Raw genomic sequence first — 27,703 nt, forward strand, 5'->3', positions numbered from 1 at the left:
CTTATAAACTCTACAAGCTTTATTGACCTGTAGAAGACTGTTGGGATTATTTTGATGCCCTAGGTGCCTATTGAACTTAATTTGAAAAGTGATGGGCCATGATTTTCATAAGGTACACATATGAAGTTCCTAGAACATTTAAAAATTGTCACACTGTCGGCTACAGTGGTGCACATCTGTAATCCCAGCACTAGGGGAGGCAGAGGCAGGCAGATCTCTGTGAGTTCGAGGCCAGCCTGGTCTACAATGTGAGTCCAGGACAGTCAAGGCTATACAGAGAAACCCTGCCTCGAAAAACTGAGAGAGAACTTTCAAAAAATATTTTATTTGGGTTTTGTATGTCTCTTCCTCCCTTTACCACCCCAATCCTTTCCAATACCCCAACTCCAGGTAGAGAAAGGTTAGTGGGGAGAAGTGCCGTAGTTTTCCTTAACTACTTCCTGCTGGTTAGGGTCCTCAGATTCCTTGGGGCTAGTCCAATCTTCAGGACATCTCTGGTATCCCACACCTGGGATTAAAACAGAACATGTTTACATCTCATAAACTGAAACTTCCACAACAGATGTAGATAGATAGATGGATGGATGGATGACGGACAGAGAGAGAGAGAGAGAGAGAGAGAGAGAGATAGACAGACAGACAGATATTGTCACACCAAGTAATTTAACATTGGGAATTGAATTTGGAAAGAACTACAAAATTTATTAAAGCTCCAAAATAACATAGTTGCTAGTGCTTTCTGACCAAAAAGACTTAGTAGATTGCTTCTGAATGTGCTAGTGATGGCCCTACAGACCACTGAGGTTCCAACTTGGAATTGAATACAGATTCCACATTGTCTAGTTCTGAGTGTTTAGTGGCCTAAACATACCCACTGTTTGGTTAAACTTTCTTTTTATACCTGATTACATTTTGGAAATACCTGACTATATCTGATACTGTGGCAGTGATGAGGTAAAGTGTTGGAGAAGTAGGTTTTATGCCTCCTTTACTTAAGGGACTGAGAAAGTTTTAAGGTAATTGATTTTAGAAAAGGTGCAGCTGTGCACTGAGGAACAGTAGGTAGAAAAATGTTTTCTATTATTACATAATAATCATGTAAAAATACTGGGATCCTGTGTGTGTGTTTGTTGGGTGTGTGTGTGTTGGGTGTGTTCACTCATGTGGTTACATGTAGATGCCAGAGCTTGACATCTGAAGGTCTTCCTCAATCGTCCCTCCCTTGTTCTTTTTGAGATAGTGTGTCATTCAACCTGGAGCTCACCGGTGAGCACCTGGGATCCTCCTGTCTCTCCCCGAGGGCTGGGGTACATGTCCAACTTTTACATGGGTGCTGGGGATCTAACTGTAGATCCTCATGCTTGTGCAGCAAGAACTGAACCTTCGGAGTCCCTGCCATCACCCCAGCTGACACTGTATTAAACCTGCCTGGATGTGATTCTAGCGTTAGGAATGTGTCCTTGGAGGCAGAGTCTGCTTGGTATCCCAGACTGACCTCAAACTTAAACTTAATACTTCTTTCTCAGCTTCCTGGGTGCCAGCATTATAGACAGGTGTATACCTTCACATGCAGCCTTTCCTGCTTGAGGGAATCAGATCAGGGCTGTCATACTTTGAACAGTGCAGGTGTATTCCTTTCAGACTCTTGTAAAGAATGTTAATGATAGCCATCTTTAGGGTGAATTGCTTGTGTGGAAAACTAGGTTAATACTGACTGGCTTTATTTTTTTTGTTCTCTAAAACATGTAGGCATTTCAGTAGAACAATGGAAGAGCTTGTTCACGATCTTGTCTCTGCACTGGAGGAGAGCTCTGAGCAAGCTCGAGGTGGATTTGCTGAAACGGGAGAACATTCTCGCAATCTGTCCTGCCCACTGAAACGCCAGGCCAGGAAAAGGAGAGGAAGGAAGCGGAGATCCTACAATGTTCACCACCCATGGGAGAGTGGCCACTGCTTAAGTGAAGGCTCTGATTCCAGTTTAGAAGAGCCAAGTAAGGACTATAGAGAGATCCACAACAACAATAAGAAAGACCACAGTGACTCTGATGACCAAATGTTAGTGGCCAAGCGTCGGCCATCTTCAAACTTGAACAACAGTGTCCGAGGTAAACGACTTCTGTGGCATGAGTCTGACTTCGCTGTGGACAACCTTGGGAACAGAACTCTCCGCCGGAGGAGGAAGGTAAAGCGCATGGCCGTGGACCTCCCGCAGGACATCTCCAGCAAAAGGACCATGACCCAGCTTCCTGAAGGCTGCAGAGATCAGGACATGGACAACGATAGGGCTAACCAGTATTCAGAGTTTACCCGGAGTAAAGTTAAGAAAAGGAAGTTGAAAGTGATTAGACAAGGACCAAAAACCCAAGAGGAAGGAGTACTGTTGGAAAGTGAAGAAGTAAGCCACAGCAATAAAGACAAAATGGAGTACGAAGAACAAAAAGTCTCCGATGAGCTCATGAGTGAAAGGTGACTTTTCCATCCTCTGCCAAGGAGCTTGTTTGTCTGCATGCTTGGGGCTGAATGTGTTTTATATTTTAATTAATTTTTTTTAAGATAATTATAAATTACCAAAATAATAGTGATGTTACTTTGTAACTAGGTTTGTATTTCTTTTATAATTTATAGCATTTTCACACAAGCAAAATTGCTTATTTGATTTATGCAAAGTGTTGGTTGTGTTATAATTGTCTTCCTTTTTGGCTACAGAAAGAAAAAATTGGCCTTTCTGAAGGAAAGGATATGTTTTTGAATAACAGTGCTTTAGGATATCTCATTGGTTGTGTAATTATGAAGGTTTGGCCTTTGGAATATTTTAGGGTGCATATTCATTATTCTAATTCCTGATGTTCAGAGTTCACACTCTGTGATGTGTGCGGATTGGTGTGTTGATCATGAAGCTTGCCAGGAAATTCTGATCATTTAGGATCTGACTTATGGTGTAGAAGCAGCTGATTTCCTCCTTAGAAAAATGGAAATTGTGGTATTCCTTTGTAAGTTGGACTGTCTGTCCATCACAGACAGCAGGCCACCTCTGTTTTAATTGTCACATGATCTTTTCATGTCTGAGGGTAGTGAGCCTTGCCATTTATCCAGCTGCTGCTGCTTGTAAGCAATCGGTGCTGCTGCTTGCTCAGCACATGTCCTTGTAGTAAAATGGTTCTGGGGAAAGGATCTGACTTTTAACTTGTAGCATTGGCCTCATTTAACCTGGTGATTGCTTTGTGTGTGTGTGTGTGTGTATGTATGTGTGTTTGTGTTTGTGTTCATAAGTATGACTATACTTATGATGAGAACCTGGTCAGAATTAATACCATATTTTTGTTAGACAGTTTACTCACATAGTTTTTCCTTTTAAAAGTAAAGAGGTTTTTAGAGGTTTTTGAAAGTTTGTTTCTTTGAAGAAAGTTATTATCTTTATATAGAAACAGGGTTGTGACTAAGGACTACTCAGCCAAAAGCAGTGAGCTCAGTTGCTCCCTGCTAGGGGCGTGTGGCCATGATGTAACAGTGCATGCTCTGGGCCATTCACAGATCACCTGCTTTTCTGGTTGGTTTTGGAAGCCCCTCCTTTTAGTTTTCTAAGCCTACCTTTTATTGATCTACTTCTTGCTCTTTTCACCCTGGAACTGTGAGGCAAAATTTATTTCTTGTCATTGTTCAATAGAAAATCATTATCATGTGCTATATCAGGTTTCCCAGTTGTTCTTATCTCAGGTACATAGTTTGGATGCGATATTTTAAATCAAATAAAGTTAACTATATTTCCCCTGAATTTTAAACTTTTCTCTATACCATTTTTTTGCTGCCATTTAAGGGTTCAGTGTGATTTCTTCTGTGGAAAGCTTGCTACATGGTTAAGGTAGCTTCTGTTTCCAAAGTCTTTCATTTTTAAGAAGGTTTATATTTTCTTGGATTTGATTTATAATTAAGGGACTGGAGAGATTGCTCAGAGGTTAAGAGCACTGGCTGTTCTTCCAAAGGTCCTGAGTTAATTCCCAGCAACCACATGGTGGCTCATAACCATCTATAGTGAGATCTGGTGCCCTCTTCTGGCCTTGCAGGCAGAATACTGACTCACTGAATGAATGAATGAATGAACCTTAAAAAAAAAAAGCTCTGTGTGTGCGTGTGCATGTATGCGCATGACAAACATTTGTTTAACTACTATACTGTGCAGTGATGGCTGTGAGACTGATAACACATTCTCACGCACCTGGGCTAGGTTAGGCATACATGCAAATACTGAGAATGGAATGTTCTATATGAGTAACGGCTTCTCACAGAGCTGTATTTCAAAACTAGAGCTAAGACTCCTTCAGGAAAGGGAGGAGCGGAAGTCAGCAAGGAAATGGCATGATTATCAAATCCGGGTAGGGTGAAGTGTCTGCAGCTCATTGCTACAAAGATATAAAGAGGCCGAGGCCACCGCAGCAACGTTTCTTGAAGGCCTGTATGTGTTGTGGTAGCTCGTATTCCATCGCATAGGCAATGAAGATTTTTGGCAGTGAAGAAACTTGGCACAACATAATCTTGGCAGTGGTGTTATTTCCTTTGACTGACCTCAGTCCACACGGCGGAGGGTCATGGATATGTGTGGTGGTAGGAAGATAAATTCTGGAGTAGAGAGCAGCGGGGAGTTGTACTGGGAAGGTAGTGCTTTCAGGTGAAGCCTGATTTTTATTCATAGAAAAAACAAAAATTGAACCAAATGAAAGAAAGGACTAACATTAATGTGTGTGCCTTTGCTCATGAATATATTCTCGCCCCAGCGATAGTTACAAGAGTCATTTCCAAAAAGAGAAGAGGTACTGCATCCTTGCAGCTGAATTGTGATGGCCACTAGCTTTGGGGAATGAAAAGGTGTACCTGGCTGTACGCGTGTTAGGTTAGAAGGTGGTAGATCTGAACCTAGAAGACTATGACAGCAAAAAAATGGTGGACTGCCTCTTTATTTGCAGGCTGTGAATGCTTGCTCACTGCAGTCAGTTAACCGGGCTTGTATTCAGAAAGCACTGCTCTGACTGAAGACTGCGGGTGATCTGATTGTGGAGTGTTACACTGGACTTCCAGAGGCACTATATAGAGAGTGTGCCTTCATGGGATCTGAGGGGTTTTGAATTGGAAATACATTTTTTTCCCTCTTGGTGGGGGGGGGCGGGGGGTTCAGAAGACGAATTGTCCTGAGGTATGTTGGACTGGGCTGTAAGGAACCCATAAAAAGCACTAATGTTGTTTGGACCTTCCTAATAGCATGGAGGTCAGACTTCTCAGGTGTTCGTCATTTTCATCCAAGCCTGTCTGTCTTTGGAAATAGGATGGCGTGGCTGCAGTGCCTTAGAAATAGTATTGTCTACTGTTGTATAGGAAATTTCAGACAGTCAATTTGAAGAATGTTGAAAAAAAAAGTTGTAATTAGAGCTTCTAGGAAAAAATATCTTGACAAATTCTTAGACCTTTCAAAAGTTTATTTTTGAAAAAAAGCAAATAAAATGTGGCATTTTCTATGCAAAAAGTATGTGGATTTAGGAACTGGCAATGATTTTCATCACAAAAAGCTTATATTTTAAAATAGGCTAATGTGCCTGATTTTTAATAAGCTAGGCTATATTGTTTTATATAGTAATAGACTGGATATATTTTACTTAGGGCTGGAGAGTAAAGGCACTTGCACCAAGCCTGATGCCCTGTTTGATTTTCAGAACTCACATGATGGAAGCAGAAAACTGACTCCCATAAATTGTCCTCTGACCTCCATATACATATCTTAATGTCTTTGTATATACGGATGCACCCACACACGCATGCACGGACACACACAGACACACAGGCATCTACATGCACAGACAGGTAACACAAGCACAAACCCTTTTTATTTTAAGACTATTTTGTTTTGTTTTGTTTTGTCTTTCAAGACAGGTTTTCTCTGTATAACAGGTCCTGGCTATCCTGGACTTACTTTGTAGACCAGGCTGGCCCTGAACTCACAGAGATCCTTGTGCCTCTGCCTCCTGAGTGCTGGGGTTAAAGGCATGAACCACCATTTTAGTTTTAAAAAAATCAGTGACAATTTCATGGTTGGTTAAAAGCAAGAATTAAGAGTAAATTCATAAGAGCTTTTAAAGAGTGACATTCCGTTTCCTAGATACTAAGCTTTTCATGATTGCTCTTTATTCTTGGTATCGCTCACACACATGCAACTTCCACTCTACTGCTACCAACGGTTTAGGTGTTCTTGAATATTTGTTATTTATTTGATTTTCCATATTAAATTTGAACCTGTATCTTATTCTCCAGTTTATGCAGAAGAACGAGAAGCCTTCTCTCTCTCTCTTTTTTTTTTTTTGTTTTTCAGACAGGGTTTTTCTGTCTTGGCTGTCCTAGATTCCATTTGTACACCAGGCTGACTTTGAACTCACAATGATCTGCCTGCCTCTGTTTCCCTGAGTGCTCGGATTATAGGTGTGCCACCGTGTGAGAGCCCATCCTAATGGCTAACACACACATTGTTGCTTGACTTTGCAATGATGGGCAGCCACCATCGTAAACTCTTTTCTCATTGTGAGCTTTTAAGAGCGGCTTTTCTAGACTATTTACAGATGTGCTGTGGAAGTCATTTCAGCCAGGCTCTTGTGTTTCTGATGAAGGAAATTCAGCCTGCTTCTGACTGGGACTTTGCTGTCCCAGTGAGCACTGCCGTTTCAGGCTCACGCTTAATTGGACAACACAGCGTAAGAAAGGAGCAATGAGCATCCTGATGAAAGTAGATAATAGAGTGCATCCAAAGGTCAGCACCTTGCAGTCACTTCTGGCGAACTGTCCAGGTACCACTAGATTCCTGGGGTTTTATGTGCCAAAATAATATATTCTGTGGTTAATAGAACTGGGATATTTGCAGTTTGATTTGATTTGCAGTAAGATTTTTTTTTTTCCATGTCTTTGTCAGGTTAGAGTTCCATATCTGAGCAGCCATGTCTTTTTAAAATTTCACAGTGGAGGAATCAGTTGTTCTTTTGATCTGTTGCATTTTTCTTTCCCTTGTCACAGTGACTCCAGCAGTCTGAGCAGTACTGATGCCGGCCTGTTCACCAATGATGAGGGACGACAAGGTACTGAGACACTGTTCCCCTTTTTAAGCAAAGTCCTTTTAAACCTGTGCTGTTACTGGTTATTTTATAAGCTGCCAGCAGGAACTCTTTGACACTGCAGATGCTATTTCACGACTGGTGTTTGTACTGTGGCTGGTTTCTGCACTCTTGGAAATGTCTTGGCTTCCTGACCCGGCACAGATTACATCTAAAAAGTAGCATGTGCTGTTAAGCTTTGCACGCTTAGTCTTTGCAGTTTGATACCTTTTAGCAAGATTGACAGATGTTGATTCTTATTCTTCTCCTTATTCCAAATGTTTGTAAAACTTCAAGCATTCAAAGAGTGGATTTGCAGTGATTTTTATTTTCATTCATTTGTCACACTTATACTGTCCCACTGATGTAATTAAATGGTCTCTACTAATTCAATATTATAAGCTATTAACCAGAACTATCTTACATCTTAGATCTTTTCTATCCTGCAAAATTGCGGAGTCTTCACACTTCAACATGGAAGTATTTTTTGAAGCTGTGAATGATTTAAACCCTACTAACTCATGAGTCACCCTTACTTGGGGTTATGTCATTTGGTCATGTCAGCCTGGTTTTCTTTTCATAAAGTTGAGCTAACCCTATTTGGGCTTATCGCAGAGGTATCTTTTTTTCTTAGGGCCAGGAATGGCAGGCTGTGCCTTTAATCCTAGCATTTAGAGGTGAGGCAGGCAGATGGTCTCTATGAGTTCTAGACCAGCCAGGGTTACTTAGTGAGACCCTGTCTCAAAAACCAAAGCAGCCCAACAATGCAAAGACTGCACTAGCAGAAAGTATGTTCTGCAGAACAGGACAATTAAATTATAAATCATGCAGTGGCTTTGTGGGAAAACAACCACAGTAATATTGCCCATGCTTTCTCTCAAACCTCCTTGGTAAGGAAAGCAGATGTGACAGCCATTCTTCCACTTACAAGTATATGACTGTTTGCAAGGCTATATCCTTACGAAGTTGAGGCTTTGTCTGGGATGTAATAAACTTTTCTTAAAATATGGATCTTACCCAGGTTATGCATGTTGGTAATATGATCAAGTACAATGCTAAACTTTCATGAAAAGGAACTTGCTAAGCCTAACACTCTTTAGAAGGCACTGGTTTGAGAAGAGATAGCAACAGTTTTTATGAGTTTATTGTGTCTCACATTGCTAAGGGATTTCATAGCATTTAATTTACTTTTTCTCACTTCATTTCATTCATTAAGAACTGCAGGAATTCCCAATTTTAATTTTTTTAAGTGAGGAAACTAATACAGCTGAAGTGACTTTCTCAGTGTTATAGTACAATGTATTTTTAATTCACCTATCTGATTCCTTGCCTAAACTTTTAATGACTATTTAACTTACTTTTTAAGAATAATGTTGCATAATCATATACAAGTGATGTCAAACAACTTCCATTTTTCTAGAGTAGCTTTTTGATTGCTTTTGTTTTTGAGACAGGTTTTATGTTTACATAGTACAAACTGGCCTTACATATTGGAACTGTGCCTCCACCTTCCAGGGAAAGTGGTGGGATTAGGCATGCATCAGTACCTGGCACAGCATTGTATAATGGCAATTCAGGTGAAAGTAGGAAGTGTCAAGAGAGTCCTGCTTACAGTCAGTAAACCTGTTAGACAATTTGATTTACCTCTCTTATGAAGTGTTAATATTCAGTATTTTTAACAAAATATTTTTATTAGTTTCCTAATTCAAACAGTCTTGTGATTCCCATTTTATAATTGCTTTTCACTTTCACTGTGTATTTGAATTAAATCAGTTTCTCATAGATCCTCAGCTTAAATTTAGGCTTTTTTTTTTTAAACATTGCTTTTACTTCATGTTTGTGGTTTTCCATTTAAAAATTTTGTAGTAAGGTAGTAAGAAGTATCAAAATTAAAAGTCTCTTAAAAGCAAAAATAATCATTCACGTATGAAAACCCCTTGCAAACAAACCATCAGTACTGGTAGCTCCTGGGGGTCTTAGGAAGAGGTAAAATCTTACTTGCCTCTTATTTTTATAAGCTGTCTACATTCTATACTTTAATCATTTTTATATGTTTAAGTCTCTTTGTAGTTCTTAATACTTCCTTAAGAGAAGGACAGAATGAATGTTGGCGCTCACTGAGGTTAAGTGGACTTAATGATTATTTCTAATACCCTGGTTACACCAAGGCATCCCCATGTCAGCATTAGTGAATAATTTTTATTCCGTAAATGTCTATTTCTGTGATAAAGCTGAGGCTTTGGGGGGATGTTTTTGTGTCTGCACAGGTGATGATGAGCAGAGTGACTGGTTCTACGAAAAGGAGTCAGGAGGAGCCTGTGGTATTGCTGGAGTCGTGCCCTGGTGGGAAAAGGAAGATCCTGCAGACCTCGACAAAGACTTACCTGACCCAGTGTTTGAAAGTATCCTGAGTGGCTCCTTCCCGCTCATGTCACAGCCTGGCAGAAGAGGTCAGTAGTGCTCCCTGCATTCTGGCTCCACTAGCTTACGGTTCCTGCTGGAATAGTTACTGAAACAAACTATTCCACCAAAGTGGAAACAACATAAACACAGAGTGCTGTAGAGAAATGTGCTGGACCCTAATCCAACTGCCTTCAGCCAGTTCACACATTCAGAGTGCTGGCTCCCTCACTGCGCTCATCTGGACAGTGTTAACAGGAGTGTGGACTGGGAGAAAGAGTTCTGAGGTGTGAGTATGAGTTAGTTGAGTCAGAGTGGTAGAGCCCTGCTGGGAATTACTCAGTTCCTTTAAGTGTGACTTTCACATTTTCTCCAGTAATGTTCTTGGTATTCACCACTATCAGCAACTTAGTTTTAGTTCTCTGTTGCTAGGGCCTTCCTCTATGCTCCAGTGACCACAGTATCAACTAACTTGACTGTTTGATTCCTCAGGTTTCCAAGCTAGACTCAGTTGCCTTCATGGAATGCCTTCAAAGAATATTAAAAAATCTGGAGGGTCTCCGCCTTCAATGGTAGGCATGCTGCATGCTTTTTTATTGACTTGCCATGTTTGGAAATATTTCCATTTTTGTGGAATAAAAAGCCACATCCTCATCCTTTATTTATATTGTAATGTTATACTTAAAAATAATCCATTTTTTTGTAGGCTACAAACTGGACCAGTGAGATTCCCCTATAAGCCAAATCTTCTAATGCTAATAAATTAGTTACGTTTTGAACAACTGGGGAATGGCATTCGAGGGAACCTGGCTCCTGTCCTCTTCCCCGGAGGAATACACTGAAGTGCGAGCCTCTTTGATGCAGACCTGGGGCTGTTTTTGCTACAGGACTGGTGTTCTTTCTTTTAGCCAGAAGTGAATCTGACTGGGGTGGCCTCCCTGAGATGTAGGCTAGATACAAACTACTGTATATTTTATCTACTTTTTCTTTTATGGTTTTTAACATTGGATCTATTTCTGTATTGCTTGCTTTGCCAAATGCTAACAAATGATAGAAAGTTGAAAACAATATTTAAACCAAGTATAATTGGTTAAGATTCAGTTTTAATATCTGACTGTTGTAAATAAAAAATTATGTGTTGCCATATATGATTCATTTTTAAAGAAGTCTTTTATACCAGCATTATTTAAAACAATTGTGTTCTACTCAGGATATTTTAATAAGGGCTGATGTAAGTAATAGGTGAGGTTGATAATCTTTGCTCAAGTTTATCTTTTGTTCAATTTACTTGGTACTTGGATAACTGTTCTGTATTGTAATCCTATTGTTGTAGTTTATGTTATACTACAAGAGTCATCTACCTCTAGAACAGCATGGTGAGGACAGTATAGTCTGCATTACAGAGTCATCTGCTGTCACAGTTTCGGTGGTGTGTGTCTGACTCTAGGCACAGCTGCCTCACTGGCTTGGAGTTTGAGATCACGTGAAACGTGTGTTTTAACAATACTACATGACCGAATCTGTCAAATCTAAAGCAAGATGCTGTTCATCCTTAGGATGGCAGACCATGAGTGCCATTGAGTTTTACAAATACTTGCGTAAGCTCATTTTCACCGAGCAGGGAGGAAATAAAGTATTTCCAATGGTGGTATAATTCTTACATTTTACCGGTTCAAGCCATTTGTGTTCATGAAAATGGCTTTTTTTTAAATGATTAATATTTTCTCAAATTCCTACAAGTGATAAAGTCTTTGTGGTTTAATGTTTTCATATTGTATGGTTTAGTTTTAATGGCATTCATTTAATGGCTAAAGTAAATATGATGGGAAAGGAAACTTAAAGATGACATTGCTTTTACCTAAGATTATTGTGGTATGAAAACTTTAAAAATGAAGTAACCAGGAATGTAAGACAGCATCTCTGGAGAGATCGAAGATGACACAGTGCAAGTTGCGCCCTCTGACCTTCCCACTTTTAAAGTGCAATGGTATTCTTAATGATTGTAGTGAGGATTTATACTGTGTCTCAGAGCAACAGTCTGTGTTTTTCCTGAATTACAGACATGCTTTTGTGTTGTGTGGTCACTGTCCTTTAGGTCTGTATAAGTCACTGTCACCCAGCCTGTGGACTTTGCCTCGGCAGTCTTGAGTCTGGACGAGTGCTATCTCATTCTTGGCTCAGTTTTACCTATTTTTATTTTTGGCCCACTGCTTGCTTGAGCATAGCTGGGATTTGTAGCCCATTTTCTAGGCTTATTGCAGTCTCACTGTGGTACTTTATAGAAGCTATTACACTGATAGGCTAGCTTCATGCTGTTGATGACACATGGCTTCACCATACGGAAAGCCGCCTTCCCTGTCTTAAGTTGTAACTAGATGATTAGACCTCACTTCATGGAGATATTCTGTATGTGTGTTTAACATGAAACGAGTGTGTTAGGCCATGATGTATTCTCCTGGTCAAAATTTTACTGCAACTAGAGGACTCCTTAAGGTTTTCTTTCTCAACCCTGAATTGTCCTTGTTTAAATTCTTACTATATATTTTCCCCCATTGAAATCTCTGACTTGGGCAAGACAGGTAAGATTTTCAGTTTCTGCTGATATTTTTTTCAGTTCTCTCTGGTTTTGCACATAATATACATAGCTTTCTACCTTAAACACTTTTAACCTGTTAAGGTAGTCATCATTAAGGGGTATCGGTTATTTATTGTAATAAGAAATTAAATTCAGTTAGTGTAGATTCACACTGGACGCCAAAGTGTATTTAAGAAAGATTAATGTTATGGGCAGATTCCAACCTGTATAGCTCCAACCCATTAAGCAGAATGGCAGCAGAGGGTCTTAAGTGGGTAAAGCGATTCCTGCACACATACAGTGATGAAGTGCATTTGGAGGAAATGGCAGCGGGAAACTCGCTGAAGTATGGGACGTTCTCAGTTGATTGTCCTTATTCCATATAGGCGTATTCAGTGAAGTCATTGTGCTTCCTTAAGGAATAGGAAACCATTGTTCTCATCAGCTGCTGCTATATAATGTTACATGTGTATTTATGTTTAAAGGTATTTGCTCTGTATTGCTGATTCATGATCATGGAACTTGTGAATAACAGTACCAAAAAAGGCTGAATAAGGCATCTCTAACGTGTATTTTGTCCAGAAGGTTCACTGTGCTTTTCTCGTGCTTAGGAACAATGACAGACTTCTTTCAGCCTGAATTTGGGGCCACCATTGAAAGCAGTAAAATAACCAGAAAAAGCACAGAAATATTAATTAGCTAGTACTTAGTAGCTCATACAAAGGACACTTGTTTACAGAATGAGAACTGCAGTAAGGAGGCCGGGTCCTTTTCAGATGAGAGTGCTCATTTGTGAGGGAGCTCAGATCTTTCAATGTTGTGCACACACCCATGAATTATCTGTAAAGATTCTGAGTATTGGCTTTCAGGTTACAAATAAATTGTAGCTGGTTGATAATTTTTCAGATTCAGAATCTGCAAGGAGGAACAAGAAAACAGTGGTATTGTAGATCACTGGTTCTCAACCCGGGAGTCTTGACTCCCACAGGGGCTGCATATCAGATATCCTGCATATCAGACATTTACATTATGATTCATGACAGTAGCAAAATTAGTTATGAAGTAGCAAAGGAATAATTTTGTGGTTGGGGGTCACCGCAACGCAAGGAACTGTACTAAAGAGTCACAGCATTAGGAAGGTTGAGAGCCACTGTTGTAGAGTATTAAAGACCTTGAAGTCATGTGTTTTTGAATTCATGGTGGGTCTCAGTATTACTTGGACATTGTTTACTTAGCAGAAATGTTATCAGGCTTAAATGAGGTAAACGTAATAGGCTAGGTCCATCTTTGGCACATAGTATATGATAATAAATGATAACTGCTGCTGTTACTGCAGTTAATAAACATATTAGCCAGTATTGCAGCTTACATTTTTATCGTCAATCTAAGTGTAGAATTTGACCTTAAACTTTTTGATTCATAATTTACATATAATTTGATATTACCTTAATAGAGTTGTTTTTTTTTAATAGACCTTTAGGTTTCTTTTGTATCTTATTTATGTTTGATCTGACTTCTTTAATATAGTCTAGAGAATTTTTCTGAATGAATTTTTGGTTATGGTTATCAAGTACTCAAAATTGAACTGTAAGATATACAGCCCATTTCTTTTAAGTCCCCTTCCTCCAAATCATTTAGACTTTATGAGGTTTGAATCCAGTCTTGTTTTCTCTCTCTCTCTCTCTATATATATATATGTATATATGTGTATATATATATATATACATATATATATATATATTTGAGATTACATGTCCTGAGAATTTGCTGTTGATGAGAACTACTTGGCTGGGCATGGTGGTACATACTAGTAATACCAGCACTTGAGAGGCAGAGGCCGGAGAATCAGGAGTTAAAAGATCAACCTTGACACCAGCAAACTTGAAGTCAGCCTGTATCATATGAGACCCTGTCTCAGAACAGAGAATCACTACTGTTGTCTGGTTAGAAACTCCAGTTTCTTGGTGCTCTGATAGCCAGCCTTTTACTACCTAATTTTAGGAGAATAGTTAACTTCTATGGAATGACCTAGGGGCTTCACTAAGACCCTGAATTTCTGATATTTATAGACTTTATTTATTCATTAAGTGCAACTCAGAATGATAACACAGTAATGGAATCAAGTTCAAGGAGGCTATCCTTACAGCATGAGTTCAAGTACCATTACTAAAGGGCAGCTTTCCATGTAGCCAGGATAGCCTATTCTGTGTGTTTTGAACAGGGTTATCTAACTGTATACCCCTGACTGGCATGGAACTCACTATGTAGCCCAGACTGGGTTTGAATTCACAGAGATCTGCCTGCCTCTTGTTAGTGCCGAGACTAAAGGTGCATACCAGCTTCAGGACATCCGCTTCTGAGTATTCTAGTGGATCTATGTCTTTTGTGGGTGAGAGAGCTTTTTAAAGTCTGTTCTTATTTTGTCTTGAACTAATGATTCATCCATAGGCTTAATATCCACTAAACTTATTCAAGTTGTAAAGACTGCTGAAAGATTGAGAAAGACATGTTAAAACACAATATTTGAAAATTAGTATTATGTAAGACAAAGTGGTAAGATAGTGGGCTTTGTTTAAAAGTTTTATGGTTGCTTGAAGACCAGTTTTTGTGTGATTATAACATGTAAGATACTGACGGTGTTTGTCAAGAAATGAATCTGATTTAGTTGATTTCTTAGGCCTACATTTTCAAGTTTACGTTGCACAAAGCCTGAATGTTATCCCTTAATATAAAATGTCATGTCACATTCTTCATACTTAGAGTACCTGGTGTCACTCAGAGCAGAGGAGGTGTTAGCTGTTCTAGCCCTTGAGGCAGTTCATGCAGAGGCCGCCCGTGAATGACTGTTGTAGGTATTAATTGAATTAGTTAATGAATTTATGTTGACAGTGGCAATCTTACTGTAGTGAACTCTTTGTGTCCCACTCAGTGTTTGTGGTGCAGTTTCTTAAGATTTGAGAGTAGCAACAGTTAGGCCTTTTATAGCCTTTTACTGAGAAGGCCTGTTTTAAATGGAATTGGTTTGAATAAGGGATTTTAAATAACCCGTTTTCTTAGACTAGTCAAAGAGAGTTTATGACAGAAAATAAATCTAAAATGATGTAAAATGATGTAAAATGCAGCCTGTGTTCTGCAACTATATTTTGCTTATAAGGTGACTATTATCTAAGCTTTTTTAGTGGAATTCAGCAGCTGAATCCTTTATTATCACCTACTGCCTGGTAATTTGTATTCCTAGAACATTTTTTGGAGACTTTGGAGAATATATGTTTAGAGAGTTATATGTTCAGTATGCTAATTATGTTAATTTCATTTTTCTTCTCAACATCAGCTTGAGATCTAAATTTCAAGGTATTTTAATCGTAGAAATTTTTGAGATAAAATTGGTTCTGTATTATGGAAAAGTACAAATTAATAAAATGATAGCATTGTTATAAGAAATCTAGTAGTGTCTGTTTGCTTTTCGTTTTTTATTTTGATGTTATTTTATATTTTGTAAATATTTAATAACCATAATTGATAATTGAAAATGTAAGTCTCATAATATTTTATACCATCTAATTGAATAGGATCAACATTAATACTTATATTCTTGGATTATCTTCTATTAAATGTGAAGAAACATTATATATTTAGTGGTGTATAGTAGTATATTCCCTCATTCATTTAATTGCATCTGAATGCTTATGTTCTCTATATAGTTGAAAACTTTAACAGCACATAAAGGTAATCAATTATGATGTTTAATGGTACAAAATGTGACCCCATATATTTTTCCATAGATTAAAATATTTATGCTTGCCTCTCATGATTAATTTAGATTAGGTGTAGCTTCATTTGTTGCAATTTGGATTTGTGATCTTTAAAATAGTGGAAGTATGCCATGGAAAGTGCATATAACAATGCTGGTATGTGCTAGATTCTTTCTGTGTACTGTTTATACACTTAAATTAATACGATTAACATTCCTATAATGTAGGTTTGTGTTCAATTCTTAAATTGTTTTTCCTTTGGTAAACCAAAATTAATAAGATTTGAAAGTTTCTTTATATTGCTGTCATGTTGCTAATAAATATAAATAAATTCTCTCCCTAAAGAAGTGGTCATTTCTGTTTAACATATTTAAGTGTGAGTTGTGTTAAAATAGCCACCGCAGTCTTCACTAGCGTGAACAGCAGCTGAGGTCATGATGTGCTGGAATAAGTATTTATGGCTTCCATTGGATTAATAATTGGCTCCTGGTATATTCTTACCTTTAATGTTGTCCACTTCTAATTTTCTCTTCTCCATCTTCATTTACTTTCCTCCTTTTCCTTCCAAGGAAAGTAATCTTTCTTCTTATATTGCTACATTTGTTCAACTATGATGAAATCATTTCCTATGTTTATTGTCTTTTTTGAAGCCACTTGGTAAAATTCTGGGAAGATATGCTCAGGATGCCTTAGTTGATCCCTAAAGAATGAGTTCAAGCTCACTAACTCACCTTCAGCAGGCAATGGCAGGCATGAAGGCATAGTCAGGGCTCGAGTCTCACATACTATGGACTAGACAGCTTGCTTAGATAAAAATGGAGGGGCATATAGCAGAATTTAGATAAATAGGGCAGGAATTAGATCAAAGTCCAGAGTAATCTTGTGTGGCCATGTCAGCCCTGGCCCTACTGATAGGTGCATAGAAAGTAGGTTAGGTAATTGTAAAATAAGATTATTACAGATATAAGTTCTGTTCTATTTCTCCATTAAGTATGAGCCAGAGGGGACTGAGCCTTAATTTACCATTTGAATATTTTGTCTTAATATGTGAGTGGTGTCCATTTATTCGACAAAGTTTGGTCAGTACTGTCTACACCAGTTTGAAAAATGCTATTACTATTTGCCTGTTAAGCTGTGAATTAGACTAACATGGCATTTCTTGTTTGGAGAAGAATAAGCAGATAAAAGTAGCGTGGTGTTTGGGGAGACATTGACACACAATTAGAAGGCAGGAGGATAATTGCAGGAAATGGAAGTTATTGAGTAAAATTTGTAGACTGCAGTGATTCTCAGCCTTAGCTCAGCTAGAGCCATTACTCAGGTCACTCTGACCTAACCGCTGATCTAAGGGAAAGTGCAAGCATGTACGTTCCTCACACCTGTTTCTTCAGCAGCCTGGATTGGCATCAACAAATCTTGTTAAGTGGTAACTATTTATATGGACTGTCAGGTTTAATGTATAGTCATAGTGATTATACCAAAAGTTAGTAAGAGTGTATGTTCTCCTCTGCCCTATGGCTACTCAGACACCATACCTTCTGTATTAAAAAACAAATTGTACTACAGCAGTATGAATTCTTAGGTCACTCTTAGGGAAATGGCTTCAGATTAATTTTTTTAGGTATCTATAGACTTTTGTTTGAAACAGTCTCATGTAGCCTAAGCTGGCTTTGAACTTGCTGTTGAGACAAGGATGTCATCCACCTTTCAAGTGCCTTATCACAAACACACATCTCTACACACCCTACTATCTTTGGACAGACTCCATGATGAATCTTTAAAAACGTGGATTTTAAATCAGCAGGTGGTATCTGTTTATGTGGATACAGATTCTTTGTGTGCCTCAGTCTGCCATCAGCTTTCCGTCAAGCACTGGGCTGGCCTCTAGTTTATTGTCTTTCCTTAGAATATAGTGCTGCCGTTATAGGTGTAATCTACCATGTCTGACTATGTTTAAGTCTTAAAATACATTTTACATTTTTGGTATCTAAACACTATTTCTATTTTGTATCCTAAGAAACCTTTGAAACATATTCTTTAAAGGTTTATTTATTTATTATTTATACAGTATTCTGTCTGCATGTGTGCCTGCAGGCCAGAAGAGGGCACCAGATCACATTGTAGATGGTTATGAGCCACCATGTGGTTGCTGGGAATTAAACTCAGGACCTTTGGAAGCACATCAAGTATGCTCTTGACCTCTGAGCCATCTCTCCAGCCCCGAAATGCATTCTAAATACTCCTTTTTGTTTTGAAGAAATTAAGCCTGGGCATGGTGGCACACATCTGTAGTCCTAGTATTCTAGAAGCAGAAACAGGTAGATCATGGAAAGTTCAAGGTCAGCCAGCCTTGTCATATAAGTGAATCCAGGCTAGCTGGGGCTAGTTAGCCAGCCCCGTCTCAGTGTCCCTCTTCTCAGTGTAAGCAGATTCACTGCTGCTGATTCTGTGACGTGTTCCACAGAGCTCATTCCTGTCCCTGTTATTTTCTTTCTCTTTTTTTTAAACCTCTATCAGGGAGGTAGAAATGCTGCATACATTTTACTGTTTCCAAGGCTTATTCAACTCTGGTTTTCTGCTTTTTATGTTGCTGATGGAATTATTCTGATGGTCTATAAAACTCAGTTTTCTAATTTGCCTTTAGATATGTCAAATACTTACTATCAAAAAGTTCAAGAATCAGTGATGGGTAGAGTACTTCAAAAAAATATTTAATAAGCTTTTTCTTTTGTACCGAAATCACCTATACATCCTCCAACTGAAGGTCAATTTGCAAAACTGAGGATTCATGTATTTAGACGGAAAGATTTCCTTGTACTGTTGATTTACTCTATGCCAGTCGGGTGTTTACTGCCTACTATCTAAGAAATGGGGTTCTTATAACCTAGAGAGAGATACCAACAGTATAGCTCATTTTTAAGCCAACAAGATTTGTAATGTTTCTGTTGTTCAATAAATTGGTTGATAATTATCATTACTTAGGGGATAAAGTCAAAGTTGGATGAAATTTTTGTTGTTCTCTTTAAGTGTAGCACCTTTCTTCTAGAGCTTCATGTATGAATCAGGGAAATGAATCAGGGAGATGGTCTACTATGAAAGTGTTTCAGATCTCTGATTCTGAACCTGTAGGGATACTTTTATCCATCAGTTACAATATATTGCAGTAACATTTAAAAGTATGTCCCTGATTTTTAAGGATTTCATATTAGCTTGGATATAATATTTAATCTAGTTACTGGCCTTTAAAGTCAAAGATTAATAACTTACTTAATTTTATTTCCATGTATCTTTGGCAGGCTACTGTTAGTATTGGGGATGGAAACCAGACTGCCTGCCTGCCACAGAAACACTCTACTGATAAGCTACGTTCCTAGCACTCTCTCTTAATTTTGAGACAGGATTTCATTAACTTGCCTAAGCTAGCCCCTGTATTCCATGACCATCCTCCTGCCTCAGCCTCCTGGGCAGGTGAGAGTACAACCCTGAAGCTCTTCTTGGTTACATTTTAATGCTTCACATCACTCATCATATTAATAGCTTTGTTACATCTGATAGAAACATGTTACATCTGGCTTGTGACTTTAGCCACATAGTCTTTGATTCATTTGTATACACAGTGAAAGCTTTTGATACATTTATTTTGGAATAGTTTAGGTTAGGTGTAATCAGACCTGTGTATCTTAGTCCACAAGTACCTAAGTTGAACTTTGTTTTGCCCTTTATCTTCTTGGGGTACACACCTGTCTTCATTCTTTTTCTGTCCAACACAGCTGCCCCTTTTCTGCAGGCTCCACTCTTGCTACTTAGGTTGCTGTCTCATTTTCTTATGTTGGCAGGACATTACTTTCCCTGGTCTCTTGATTTTTCTGGCTTGTAAGCCTTATCACCTATAACTCCAGGGATAAGGAATCTAACAGTTAAAACAACAACAACACAGTGAAACAACTTTCACTGCCTTTGTAATAAAATCCAGTTTTTGTTTTTTGTTTTTGTTTTTCTGTTTTTATGATTTACTGGTGATCTTTGGCAGTTCTGTCCTTTCCAGATGGTCACATGGCTTTTGAGACCCTTCCCCTGGTCATATTTAGCTAGATCATTTGTTGTCCACACATTTCTTGTTAGATTCATACACGTTAAGAGTAGCTCATACTCTTCCTCATAAAATCTGCAGACCTAAAGATGCTAAACAACAACAAGGAGTACCCTAGGGAAGATGCTTCATTATCATTCAGGAGGGAAACAGGATAGACACCAGAAGCAGTAGAAGTCAGGGAACAGGATGGGAGCCCACCACAAAGGGACTCTGAAAGACTCCAGCCAGCAAGGCATCGAAGCAGAAGCAGAGACTCATAACCAAACTTTGGTCAGAGCGCAAGGGAGTCTTATGGAAGTAGGAGGATATAGAAGGATCTGGGAGTGACAGAAACCCCACAAGGAGACCAACAAAGCCAAAAAGCTGGGCCCAGGAAGGACTGCAGAGATTGATGCATCAATTAAAGACCATGCATAGAGAAGACCTAGGTCCCCTGCTCAGATGTAGTCCATAGACAGGTCAGTCTCCATGTGGGTTTAATGAGGCAAGAACAGTCTCTGACATGAACTTCCTTGTCTGTTCCTCAAGTGCTTCTCCCTAGTGGGTTGACCTAGCCAGCCCACAGAGGAAGAGGATCCAGGTAGTCCTGATGGGACCCGATAGGCTAGGGTCAGACAGTAGTGGAGGAGGCCTTACCCTATCTCTGTAGACCAGGGAACAGTGATAGGGAAAGAAAAGGAAGGGAGGGTGGGACTGGGAGGAGATTAGGGAGGGGCCTACACCTGGCATATAAAGGGACTAAATTGTAGATGATGAAAATAATGAAAAAAAAAAAAAAAAAAGTAGTTCAAGTTCTGCACACTGCCTTCAAAACCTTTAAATTTCATTGGAAATGGGTAACGTGGTTTTATACTGTTTATCATTTGTTAAGTGATAATCCAGGTCTCAGCACAAAGTTTGTACTTAACATTTTTTCAGGCATTGATAGTGATTGTCTCGTTTCTAAGGATGTTTTCTACAGTTAACTAGTTAGTATGCCAGTGTGACTGCAACATCATTTCCAACCAGTATTAATGTCTAAGTTCTTCAGCGTTATGATCGCCATGCATTCCATAATGAATAACAGAAGGTTAACATTGTGATAGCTGCTGAGCTTGCTGACTATGACTGGGAGTTCCTCAGCTTTTTCACCTGTAGGGTTTCCCCATAGGTCAGCAGGGGAAGGATAGTATGGAGTCTACTGGCTGCAGGGAACAGTCAGTATACAGATTTCCACTGACTCCACTACTCTAACAACCTACTGGGAGCCCCATAGAAATCGCTCCTTCTAATTTGGAGCTTTCTGTGATAAACTTTGAATTTGTGCTGAGACATAGTAGCAGTGCTGACATGAATGCGTGGGCCGAGGAGTAGGAGCCAGCATCAGCGTATTAAAACCAGATGTTACAGGGCTGGAGAAATGGCGCAGTGGTTCAGGCCGCTTGCTGCTCTGGCAGCATGTTCAGTTGAACCCCAGCACCCTCATCTGGGCTCACACTCTTCTGCGCTCCTGTTTGAGGAGATTGGATGCACTCCTTGGGCCTCTGTGGGCACCAGGCACCTGTGATGGGCACAGACATACATACAGGCACCAACACCCTGACAGGGGCGGACGTAATATCACACTGGTAGCTGTTTAGGTGCTGCACCCCAGTTCCCTCCCAAGCTTTTCTGGGGTATAGTGCTTCCTTTGGCTTTTGGCTGCCGCGTCCTTGCCTTGCTTTTGTGTGTGAAGCCACACAGCAGCCTTCCAGCTCCTTTTTTCCATCTTTGATGCTGTTTTCTGTTCTCTTTGTCCTTATGGACTTAAACCTTTTTAGCCTTTTATTAGCTTTTTAGTCAGGCTTTGGGAGAAAACCACAATAATATTAATTGCATGGCCACTGTGCTACATTTACTGGGACAGTCCTACCTACTGTCTTTAATTTCGATTATTTTAAAAACTAATAGATAGATAGGATTTGGAAGTCTAGAGGACAAGCGTAAAGTACGGTGCCCTTGTCTGTGTCCTGCCTTCCACACTAGTCCTGCTAGAGCGGTGCCTGTCACTGTGCAACTTGCATTTTGAACTGTCTGAGAGATCATAAACTATACTTAGATTTTTATTTGTTTTGCAGCATATTTTAAATTATTAAATAATTTGTTTTTTATATGAGCTTTTTAATATAAATACTTTAATAAAAGTACTTCATTGCTGTAATAGTGTTTCACAGTATTTAGTATTATCTTATTGCTGAATAGTGCTTTGATTTTTTTGTGAATGTCCTTCATTTAATACCAAGAGTCTAAGGAGGTCGGTATTATTGTTCTTTTCATTGTATATACCAGGAAACAAGGGACAAATGGTTGACCAGGTGTCTAGGGACCTGGCTCGGGATAAGAGGGCTTGCCGTGTTGCTGTGCAACCATGAGGATTCCAGCCTCCACATATAAGCTGGTTGTGGCTGAGTGTTCTAACTCCAGAGGTAGGTGGGAAAAGGATCACTGGGCTCACTGGCCAGCCTGCCCAGCAGGAGGGCACACAGGTGAGAAGGATGCACCAACCTCAGTTCACTGAGAGGCCCTGTCCCAAGAAAAAGAGCGGAGTTTTAGAGCAAGGATTCCTGATGCCCTCTTCGAGGCCTCCTCAGGCTTGTGCATGGATGCACACAGGGACCACGCGTGTGTGCATGCGCACACACACACACACACACACATGCTCCCCACAAATTAAATACCAAACTTGTTTCGGTCATGGCAAATAGTTGGTGGTGTTAAGACCTAATTTCTAGCTTGTGGCCCAGCTCCTCAAGAATGTAACTGTCAGTCTTCTTAGGCTTCTCTGCAAAGGCAAAATGATGGGCATAACTCGCAAATAATACAGTTTAAATTATTTTGGTCGATTTACTGTATTGGGAAAATCATTACTTTGCATTTGGTTGATCAAACTTATATTTTTGAAGGTGCTATATTTTCATCATGTAAATATACTTCCATCCCTTTGCCTCAGCTTTTTCTTTCTTTACGCAGGGATCTTCTTGGTTTAACCTTTTAGTTCATCATTCACATTTTAATCTTTTTCAGGTTCTTCAGGAAGCCAGTTGTTATGTTACTGTCAATTTTTCTCTCCTAAGAGGCTGGTGAAATAAAGGTGTGCCTGCGTGCCTTCAAGTAGCCGGTCTTGCATGAGTAGTAGTCTAGCCCACTCTATAATGCACAGTTGAGTCCCCAGACACTAAGAGGGCTGATTTTGGGCTGCTGAGTCCCACATTTTGGCAGGTTTGCCTTTCTTGAAGTTGTCCTGTGCTTCTTGCCTCCAGACACAGTGCTCTTGCTTGAAGATTCACTTTTGAAGTACCGCGAGAATGAAGCTTAAATTTATTGTCAGCTTGCACAAGTTACTTGATTAAAATCTAACTGGGTTTCATTCTGAAGACAGATGTAGGACATTTTATTGTTGAATGCTTAATTTATCTTTTGAAATTGTTGCAAATTTTATAAAAATAAATAATTTGTCTCCAGCCACAAGCTTGGCATTGTTGCAGTGAGTGCATGGGTTTGCTCCCACAATCCCAGCACTTGTAAGGCCAAGGCATCAAGAATTTATGGTTAGCCCAGGCTAGGTGAGTCCACCTCCCAAAACACTGTGCAGCCCACTAGCAAACAGGTAAACACAGCACAGGACAACAGAAGCCTTGAGGGGCTGGCCAGCTTCTAGAATCCACTGTTTTGCACCAGTTAATCTTATTCATTCTTCCCTGGAATATGGTCTTGCCACTGTCTTTCCTTCACTCATTCTGTGACATTATGTCTGTTATTGAGCTGCCTTTACTTTCCATTGGACTACCCTGAAAGGTGCAGGCTGCCTCACACGGTGAATCTCCTTTCCTCCAGTTTCCCTCAGTATTTAACTCCCGCTTCACAGTGTAGCAGTGTGAAGGGCAAGAAGGGCACCGCAGACAGTTTGTGTGTGGAAAAGGTGAATGTGGCTTTTTCACACACACACACCCTCGTTAAAGCACCTCATTTCTGGTAGGTAATTGTTGATTTTATTTCATCACTATGAGAATATAAACTTGTTTTCACAATAATTTGTAATTAGGAATTTCATTAAAAGTGAATTAAGACATGAATATGTATGAAGAAATTAGATGTTCTAGCCATGAATATATGGCATCCCCGTGTCTGGAGTGAATTAGAGACTTTACTCGTTTCTGGGCCATTTGTTTTATATATAGATTAAATGCAGATAATTACTCATTTGACAGGTTATTTTATTAGTTTGATATATCTCAAAGTACCATGTGCAGTTAGGGGGTGATTATTGTAATAATTTGATTCATTAATAACCAAAATTATCATTTTTATATGAATTCAGATTTGAAAGTCGAAATTTGGTTTTGTTTAAAGTCAGTTGTGCTACTTAGCTTAATAATATACTTTTAAATTGTGCGTTTTAATAATTTTTAGGCCTACATATTAAACATAAAAGTCTAACTATACTAAGGTCAAACTAGAAATATTAGTTTCTGTAAGGAAGCATGAATGTGATTTGTACCTGTGTTTCACTTAAAAAGCAATGAATTAATTTTATGCATTATACTGATGCATTAGGTTTAAGATTTATCTTTGGTGTTTGTAGATGCTTTAGTCACATCGAAAGAGCATGTAAATGTTCAGTAATTCTTCTCCTACTGGTCTAACATGCCAGCAGCGGTGCGTGGCTTATGGATAATATGTGGGTAAATTGCTTACGAAATATGTGCAAACTTATTAAGATTCATTAAGCAAAGGAAAAACATCAAAAGTTCCTAATCTAATGTCATGTTTGAATGCTCGTTTTTAAAGTTTTGTTTGATTTTCCAGTAAAGATTGCACATTTTTGATTCAAAGTCCATTTTACCCGCTCTCCTAGGTTGTCACAGGAAAGCACATCTCTTCTGTCTATGTAATGCATTTTATTTAATTTTATAGTTTTTATGGTACCATATATTAGAAATTGCCAAAAATATAGAAAAATTTTAGAGAACATTTTTGGATTTGATGGATTACCACTCTTGAAAGGGAAACAAAACACTAAATATTTCTAATCCTGCATTATTTACCGCATGGGTGGTTAAATGCTACTTTCAGCCTCATAAAATTAAAAGGGAGAAATCTGCCAACTGTAGCAGGAATTGGATTTAGGAAGAGTGGTACAGAGCCAAAATATTGCTACAGAATTAAATGTCAAAAATCTTCTTTAATAGTAGATATATAGGTCACAGTGCTTGGGTATGATTAATACATTTAATCTAAATCACTGAAAGTTGCACTCTCCTTTTCCATAAAATACAATAGGACACAAATCAGTTTTACTGTAGATGGATAACAATTGGAAAATAATGCATCTTCCCGCCCAATAAATTGTCAGTTATACCTTTTAACTAAAATCAATTCATCATTCCAAAATTTATTACAATTTCTAATAATAAATCTCCTCAAATGTTTATTCATTTGGCTTTTGATACATTTGTGCCACTTTTGCTATGGTCTAATGTTTTCTCTTTTGATTCATTGTAAATTAGAAAATCTATTTTGAGTCAATTTTCTAGTGAGGAAGTTAAAATCTATAACCTCATACCTTCTTCACTCTCCTGTGTACATTTTAATACCCTTGAACTTGAACTTAAATACAATCCAGTAAATTCTTTTCAGGAGGAGATTAAAAGACTTTCCAGTATGAGTTCCCGAGTAAGGCTGAGATTTCATAAAAACGACTAGTGGAAAGTTGTTGGATTACAGTTGCCATTGATCCCTTTTGAATGGAGGGCAGCAGCAGAGGTTGATGGGGTGGTGCCGTCATTTCAGAAGGAGGAAATATCTGTTTGAATTAGGGTCAAATACTGATCATAATTGACACCTATTTCTCAACAGCATTAGGTGGCATTCCGAGTGGGCAGAGCTAGCTGTGTCTGGACCAGGTTTTCTACTGAGGTCTTCCCATTTATCTCATCTCCAGTTTAGCTACACGCTTTTATTTTGTAAATGTGTTTTTGTATTGCTTCATATGCTGTCCCAAGCCTGCGAGATGATCTGGTTTCCATATGGAATATAACTCTAGAATGTAGTTATCTTCAGGAATTTCAGTATGAGATGTATGAGCATTTTCATCTTACCTTAAATTACACTTCAGTACAGTGTGATTTTAAACGTCTTCGTTTCTTGCACACTGGACTCAGAGTGGCACGCCTTAGTTCTCACCAGCACTCCCACTGCGCTTTCGGATAGAACTTAGGAATGAAAGCAGGGATTAGCCTCTTCTCTCGCTCACTTAATGAGCACGCATCTATAGTCAACATGTCCTGGGGCTGAGTGTCCAGACTTTTGAACTGTTACATGGACTTTTCCAGCACCTTTTCGAGATGGTTCTTGTTAGGAATGGATATACTATTAACTAATGCGACTGCAATGTCTAAGTCGCAACCGTAGGAGATGCTGCATGACTGCAGAACAATAGCTGTCTGGTCAGAGCAGCCTTTGCAGAAGTCAGGATTTCGACTAGCTCCGTGTTAACATGGATATTTTCTACTACAGACATCAGGCTTTACTTGAAAGTCCTTTTATCTTTTTTAGGTCCTTGTGGTATTGGGGCTCACAGATGGGCCTCTTTTATTTCTCTCAGAGTAGTATATTTTTTTAAAAAAGCTGTGAACTTAAAAATTAAATATTAGAAACTCAATTAAAATTTAATAATTTTGATAGATTCTTTATATTATTCATTTGGGTTAACAAAATTAATTTCTATATTAAAAACTACTAGTTTTGATAAATGCAGCTAGCTATACAAGCTTTAATCTCTGACTTCTGTGTACTTCTTAATTTGTTTTTCTTATCACATTAAACATGAAAGTATATCAAAATCATGTTCTTTCAAGTAAAAATATATAAATATCAAAAGCTTGTGCCTTTTAAAAGACAAGTAATAGTTTTTATTAGCATATATTAATTATACTTAATATTTTCACATATATATGTGACGTTCTTTGCTTATTTCACCCCTATTACCCTCTGTTCCTGTTTTCCAGCTAGACCAAATTCTGTTTTTCTGACTTCTGTTTTGGTAAGGCAGTGAGTCTAATTATTATTAATTACAAAAGCATGGTGTCTTACCGGAGGCTACGCCACAAACTTACCTCAACTGCAGCAACCATTAACTGTCTACACATCCTCAAAGAGAACTGTGGGGTCTTAGGAGCCCTTCCTCCTTAGCAACGTTTCCAGGAGCAGCAGTGCTATGTGGCCCCTCCCCCTCTGTGATGGAATGTTGACCACACCCAATGTTATGCAGCAATCACAGCCTCTCAGAGTTCAGAAGTGCCAGGGCTGTGTCATGCCTGGAATGCAGTGCTCCCCAGCACTCCAAACCAGCTACCAGCTCCTAACATACCTGGTTTATGGCTGAGCCCTCAGTGTCTTTGACTCAGTACTTTGATGGCTTAGGAGTTGCTAGAGTTACCCTTTTCCCCTGCAGAAAGAAGTGCTTTGACCAGAGGCCACAGCCGCACTAATCTGTGGGTGTAATCATAGCCCAGCCGTCACTTTGTTGATGCTAGTGCCCTTTATTTAATTCATGAGTGCCAAATAGAATTTCTTTCCATTTCTCTCTCTGGGTCTTGGGCATTAGGACTCAAACTTTTTTTTTTTTCAGATTTGTATCTTATGTCTACATAGTTGCCACATCAACTAGGTAGAACTATCCTGAAGGTGTCTTTGTCAGCCTCTGCTGTTCTGCTGTTGTTACCATTGAAACATTGCAAGACTG

General features: G+C 38.9%; 1 protein-coding gene and 1 long non-coding RNA gene across 7 annotated transcripts in view; one reads left to right on the plus strand and one right to left on the minus strand.

Annotated features, from left to right (window-relative positions):
* Window positions 1-27,703, plus strand: part of Gpatch2 (G-patch domain containing 2) — a 135,500-nt gene that overhangs the window by 6,885 nt on the left and 100,912 nt on the right. For 5 of the 6 annotated variants that reach the window (XR_009584680.1, XM_021638225.2, XM_060364892.1 and 2 more), the window contains exons 2-5: window positions 1,750-2,466; window positions 7,045-7,106; window positions 9,389-9,571; window positions 10,014-10,093. Coding sequence is in view for 5 of the 6 variants with exons in the window: in XM_021638225.2 (XP_021493900.1) it covers window positions 1,750-2,466; window positions 7,045-7,106; window positions 9,389-9,571; window positions 10,014-10,093 (1,042 nt within the window). In the remaining variant the exon portion in view is untranslated. Of the gene's footprint in view, window positions 1-1,749; window positions 2,467-7,044; window positions 7,107-9,388; window positions 9,572-10,013; window positions 10,094-10,227; window positions 17,810-27,703 lie in introns of those variants that run through there. The other variant, XM_021638227.2, reaches the window with a different exon arrangement.
* On the minus strand, window positions 347-27,161 carry LOC132646419 (uncharacterized). The gene is made up of 3 exons (XR_009584681.1): window positions 27,075-27,161; window positions 26,058-26,171; window positions 347-508 (listed from the first exon to the last, which is right to left on the minus strand). It is a non-coding gene; the product is annotated as an uncharacterized LOC132646419 (long non-coding RNA).

The sequence above is a fragment of the Meriones unguiculatus genome, chromosome 11 (assembly GCF_030254825.1).
Source record: "Meriones unguiculatus strain TT.TT164.6M chromosome 11, Bangor_MerUng_6.1, whole genome shotgun sequence".
In the NCBI taxonomy this organism is placed as follows: domain Eukaryota; kingdom Metazoa; phylum Chordata; class Mammalia; order Rodentia; family Muridae; genus Meriones; species Meriones unguiculatus.